General features: G+C 38.5%; 1 protein-coding gene across 1 annotated transcript; it reads right to left on the reverse strand.

Annotated features, from left to right (window-relative positions):
* On the reverse strand, positions 1–6643 carry LOC146507850 (C-C chemokine receptor type 2-like). Its single transcript, XM_085178186.1, has 3 exons — positions 4349–6643; positions 3267–3401; positions 1–3063 (listed from the first exon to the last, which is right to left on the reverse strand). Exons 1-3 carry the CDS (start codon positions 4353–4355, stop codon positions 2165–2167), a joined length of 1041 nt encoding a protein of 346 aa, XP_085034312.1. The 5' UTR covers positions 4356–6643; the 3' UTR covers positions 1–2164.

Genomic DNA, 6643 nt, shown 5'->3' on the forward strand with positions numbered 1-6643 from the left:
TAAATAAAATTGAATTGAATTGAAATTCTGGTTCCATGCTGACGTGATAGCATCGTGCAGTTGCTGTAGATTTTGTGGCAGCACATTCATAAAGACAAACCTCCAGTTCAGCCACATCCCAAAGCTGGTCTGGTGGATTTAGGCTATGGTGGCTGTGGAAGCCATTTGAGCACATTGAGCTTGTCATGTAAATATAATAGTGTGAGGTTATTTGAACTCACACATGGTGGGTGTTCCTGCTGGAATCAGCCATTAGAAGATTAGAACATTAGAGTGATGAAGAGTTGCACATAGTCAACCGCAATACTCAGGATGCTCAGTTGGTGCTGAGGGTCACAAACGTTTCCATGAAAATATCCGCCACACCATTACACCACCAGCAGCACCATGAATTGTTGATACAAGAAAGGATCGATCCATCCTTTCATGTTGTCTACACCAAATTCTAACATCTGGCATCATGTCCCTGCCATCCAAGTATGGCAGCAGAGGTCAAGAATAATATGAACTGACAACATTTTCCAGTGTTCAGTTGTCCAAACTATGTAGTGCAAACTGCTGCCTCAGTTTCTTGATCTGTTGATCAGAATGGCATCTAGTGTGGTCTTCTTTGGCATAAATAATCACATCATGTTCATTGTAACTTTAACTGAAATCAACTTTCTTCCCTATTATGATGCTCACTTTAAACTTCAGCAGGTTGACTTGACCACGTCTGCAGGTCTAAATGCTCTGAGTTGCTGCCATGTGATTGGCTGATTAAATATTTGTGTTCATGTGTAGTTGAACGAGCAAGTTTATTGATGTGTGCAGTAAATGTATAACTTTTTGTTTTTGCATGGAACAGTTTAAACTTGTATTTGGGGATGCAGTGACACACTTTGGTTATTTTGGCAAAGCTGTCACTCATATTGTTTGAAACTTTTTTTTAACATACCATATATGAACATATGAAATCCCCCTTTTCTTTTATGTTTACATGGAACAAACATTATGTTCAGATTTTCTGAACTATTTAGTCAGGAACTTTTGATGCAGCAAAGAAGACTTCTCCATTTTTCGTTTTGAAAGACTCATCAGAAAGATTAATTTAATTGTATGCAAATAATGGGCTTCTTCTTCTTTATCCTAAAACTCACATTCCCCACACCAAGGTGTTGGTGCAGTTGGTGTAGTTTTTTTCCATTAGCATTAATATGAGATAGAAAAAAGAGAAGGGAAATGTATACAATTGATTACATCTTAATTGTAGTTTTTGCACCACTTATGGTGCCATGTATTAGATCATGCTGCTGTTTTACGATAGTAAGGAATGACCTGCATAGTAAACTAATCTGAGGACCATCTTCTCTCTTTTCATAACTGTGTACAGAATTTGTCATTACAGTAACAGTGAGAAATAAAAGAATATGTTCACTGCAACTATTCTTCTCGAATGAGCAATGCACTTCATGACCTTTATTTGACGGAAGTGGAGGACCTGCTGTATCATTTATTGTCTTAACAAAGCGATAATACAAAATCAGGATAGGAGTCAAGTCCACTGGCAAATAGCGACAAATACAAGGAACCATAAAATAATATAACAAACAAAACAACTATAAAAGGCTGAACATTAGAAAACAATGTGGTAGTAGGGAGAAATGTGAATAACAGTAAGACAGTGTGCACATTTTGTACAATCAAGATCTGAAATAGATCTGAAATTTTATGCTCTTTTTGGTGTGTTTCTGCAAACATGTAAGGCTCATAAAAGATGTCTGAAGAAGTAAGCAAACTGTTACAGGTTGCTATAACACAGCAGGTACGGTTTAACAGACCAGCAGGTTTAATTTAACCTGAGCAGAAGAAGGAAGAGCATTAGAGTCGAAGGTGATTAAGATTCTGTAAATCGGCAGTGCTAACACACATTAAAGGCATGAAAGAAGTATTGAGTACATTTACAATCTAACCGTCAGGGGGGGAAAAAAGATGTAGATTCTGTAAATTCAAAAGGTCCAAAAGTGTAGAGACACATTTTGAAGGTGACACACAGGTGAAGAACACTGTGGTATGTGTCAAATAATGCTCCCAAATGAACAAAACAAACATGAACAAGGCACGGTCTGCAGTAATAACAAGGTGAAACATTCATGACAAAATACTTACAACTGCTCTCCACCTTCTACAGTTTAAAGGTGGAGGTGATTTCAGAGCCCCTGGACATAACTGAGCTCCTCCTGAATGAGCTGTCTGTCAGATCTCTGCTGTAACCAGGCACCAACTTTTTCAGCAGCTGCAAGGCTCGTCTCATAAACTTCTCTCCCACAAAAGCATATATGATGGGATTCAGACAGCAGTGAGTGTAAGCTAAGGCCTCGGTCACTTTTATAGACAGCCTTATATTTTCGTCCAAGACTTTATCATTGAGGATTATTTCTTTTTCTAGGAAGAACTTCAGGAAAAGGGAAATGTTATATGGGGCCCAGAGTAAGAAAAATACAACCACTATACAGATGATCAGCTTGACGATGCGGTGCTTCTTTGCAGTCCTCATGCTCATCAGTGTGGGGATGATCCTGGAGTAGCAACCTACCATCACCAACAAGGGAATCATGAGACCCAGCACATTTGTGGTGAACAAATCATAACGCTCCCATATTTTGCTCTCTTCAGGATAGTCACACTCCACTCCTTGAGATTCCTGTTCTTTTGCCTTTCTGAAGATAAAATCCGGTAGAGAGACAAACAAGCTCAGCATCCAAATGAGCACGGTCAGAATGATGGAAGCCCTCTTTGTGCGATAACGTGCAACCCTGTGAGCGTGCACGATGATCATGTAGCGGTCCAGCGTCATGACAACCATGAAGAAGATGCTGCTGAAGAAGCCAATGTGGTGAGACCCGGAGATCAAATGGCACATGAAGTCTCCAAAGGTCCACTGGCCGACCCTGGCATAGTGAGAGTAGAAAGGCAACATGAAGACGAAGAGGAGGTCAGAGAGAGCCAGGTTGAAGAGGCAGATGTCTGTCAGGTTGCACTGATTGCGATGCTTCACCAGGACACACACCACTAGCCCATTACCTTTGGGAGACAAAACGCAATAAGTGTACCTGTCACACTGTTATATGTTGAACAACATCTTTCCCATTTCATCTGTGTCTCACATACACACACCTACATACATATTTTAAAGTAAGCAAAATGGAAATTCCCAGAAAAGGAGGTCTGTGCAATGTGTAGAAACTCATAATCTCCACAGCATACACACAAGAAGACACACCTACCTATGAATCCCATGATGAAAACCAAACTGTAGAGAGTGGTGAGAAACACTTTGTTAAAGTCCTTTACTTCAGTTATGCAGGTGGGAGTAAAGCCTGTGTCGTTCTCAGGGTAATCACAGATTGTGGCGTTTTGTCCTGCAGAAAGAAAGAGAAAGATTTACTATGATTATTTTTTATATTAATTTCAGCACAGGCTACGACAGTTAATATGCATAACAGTATAACAAAGGCTTCTTTATTGCTGTAAACACATGCTACCGTTAGAGGTTAACTGGATTTATTTTTGAATGCTCATTGCATCAAAGTGATAGGTTTGGTTTCGTAATGCCATTTCAACCCTTATCAAGTGCCAGTTGAATTGCCAACCTATTGCTGATGATATGTTTCTGTTTTAAAGGAGGTTTTCCTTTGCTATGAGCACCACAAATAATCCATTCACGTCTGCTGGTTTGGCCCCCCAGGCAGTTGACAGTGGGGGTGATTTTGCAACCTATTGGTGCTCATTGGTACTCCCTCTTGGGAACATTTTCATTGAGCCAAAACTTTATAAAAACAGGATTTAATCTGAAAACTGGTTTTATGAGGATTAAAATTCATTACATGGTATACAGCTATAAATCTAGGACAGATTATTTCATTTACTTTGTTTATCTATCTTATTATGATTTTTCATGTAGATTCATTTTTTGTTTTCTTTTTTGGCACATTTGAAATTTTTCTACACTATTACTGTGATTTTACAAAATTACTATTATAATTATTCTGAAAATAACAGATATATGGTTGAGATAACAGCAGGTGTAAAAGTCATATTAAGGCATTGTGGCAGTGAATAACTTTTATGTTTTCATCACCTAATAAAAAAACAACAGTAAAAATAAGATCTCTAGATTAAAGATGAAATTAGAAATCATGAAGTAACTTTGACGTAGTTTCAGTCACAGCATTTGGTTTTAGATCTCTGTGACAATGCGTGCAGCCTTGAACACTACACTTTATAACCCAAGTAAATTTCCAAGAACTCTGTAAAAAATGACACTTTAAATAGTTTAAATTGTGGATTAACGTTGAAAGATAATTACCTGACATTGTGATATCTCAGTGAAGGCTCTTCCAACCAGGTCCAGTCAAGAATTACACTTCAAGGCTCCCTTTCCCCGTTTACTGATGTGATCCCTTTAGATGTGCAGAAATGAACTAACTATCAAAAGTTCTGCAGTCCCCTATTGATGAGAACAGAAAAGGGAAAAAAGATGTTGCTTCCTGTACGTCCCCAAATCTGATCTTTATCAGGAGTCTGCCCTAAATCTAGACTGCCAGAAAATGGTTCAAAGCACAACACAGCAAATGGTGACACAAATTCACACCTTCAGAAACTTACTGCACGTTATCTCTTAAAGTGACAGAAGGTTTATTATTATTAATATTGTTACTATTTATATTTGTTTTTCTTCTTGGACTCATTAAGTATACTGCTCAGTATCATACATTGTGCACTTACAGGAGACTTTAGCCATTATGCCTCACTAATACTGGTTTGGACCCACGTTTACCTTCAACAGGTGCTGCAAACATTCCTCAGAGATTTTGGTTCATGTTGATGTAATAGCATCGTGCAGTTGCTGTAGATTTGGTGGCTGCACATTCATAAAGACAAACCTCCAGGTCAGCCACATCCCAAAGCTGGTCTGTTAGATTTAGGCTGCGGTGGCTGTGAAAGCCATTTGAGCACCATCGAGTGTGGTCTTCTGCTGCTGTTGTTGCTCTAGATCAATGTATATTATACATTCAGAGATGCTCTTCTACATACTTTGGTTGTAACAAGTTTTTATTTGAGTTAATGTTGCAATTGTACCAGCTCAACGATAACTGGCTGTATATTGTTTCTTTCCTGGACCATTTTCTGTAAACACTAGAGATGGTTGCACACTTAAATATTCAGATCAGCCCCTCTGGCACAAATAATCACATCATGTTCATTGTAACTTGAACTGAAATCAACTTTCTTCCCTATTATGATGCTCACTTTAAACTTCAGCAGGTTGACTTGACCATGTCTGCAGGTCTAAATGCTCTGAGTTGCTGCCATGTGATTGGCTGATTAAATATTTGTGTTCATGTGCAGTTGAACGGGCAAGTTTATTGATGCGTGCAGTAAATGTATAATTTTTCTTTGCATGGAGTAGTTTAAACTTGTATTTGGGTGTGACACACTTTGGAGCTGTCACTCGTAATTTTTGAATCTATATTAACATACTGTACATGAAAAATATATAATCCTCAAAATATTTGAATCTTACAAAAAACAAACATTATGTTCAGATTGCTGAACTGTTTAATTTTTGATCCTACGAGAAAGTCCTCTCCATCTTTTCTTCTGAAAGACTCATTCTTGTTTTTAATGAAAGATTAGGTTGATTTTATGCAGTGACTTATACTGTTCTTGCTTTTGCTTCAATTTAATTTACCCAAAACAAGGTGTTTTCTGAGAAGTGACATTTTTGTACAAATAAGAGGCAGAAAAAAGAAAGTTTTCAGGTGAAGAGTTTATTTGTTGTTTTTTCCAAGCGTGAAAAATGCATGTCAAAAAACTCTCAACTGCCCTCCACCTTCTATCCTTTTAAATAGGCTCAGCAGTGAGTATAAGCTATGGTCTCAGTTACTGTTATCGACAGCCTTACATTTTTGGACCAGGTTTCATCATTGAGGATTATTTCTCTTTCCTGAAGGAACTTCAGGAAAATGGTAAATGGCCTGTATTTGTATAGCGCTTTAGGGAAATGTTATATGGGGCCCAGAGTAGGAAAAATACAACCACTATACAGATGATCAGCTTGACAATCTTCTTTGCGGTCCTCATGTTTACCAGCCAGCAAGGGAATTACGAGACTCAGCACATTTGTGGTGAACAAATCATAACGCTCCCATATCATAACGCTTTCTTCAGGATAGTCACACTCCACCCCTTGGGATTCCTGTTCTTTTGCCTTTCTGAAGATAAAATCCGGCAGAGAGACAAACAAGCTCAGCATCCAAACAAGCACGGTCAGAATGATGGAAGCCCTCATTGTGCGAGCCCTGTGAGCGTGCACAATGATCGTGTAGCGGTCCAGTGTCATGACAACCATGAAGAAGATGCTGCTGAAGAAGCCAATGTGGTGAGACCCGGAGATCAAACGGCACATGAAGTTTCCAAAAGTCCACTGGGTGAGATGATTGTAGATGTTAGCAGATATAAAGGATATAAAGGACACCTTCAAAGCGATTGTGGCAGTGCGTATCTTTTTACTTTTCACAAAAGATGTTGAAATCAAAAGATCTTTAGATGATATATAAAACAGAAAACATGAATTATGGTATTATTTCAGTTGCAACAT

The sequence above is a fragment of the Neolamprologus multifasciatus genome, chromosome 11 (genome assembly GCF_963576455.1).
Source record: "Neolamprologus multifasciatus chromosome 11, fNeoMul1.2, whole genome shotgun sequence".
Lineage (NCBI taxonomy): Eukaryota > Metazoa > Chordata > Actinopteri > Cichliformes > Cichlidae > Neolamprologus > Neolamprologus multifasciatus.

Coding starts and splice junctions, on each gene's coding strand:
- LOC146507850 (XM_085178186.1), bottom strand. Junction 3,064..3,266: donor TTTCATCATGGGATTCATAG/GTAGGTGTGTCT, acceptor TGTCTCCCAAAG/GTAATGGGCTAGTGGTGTGT.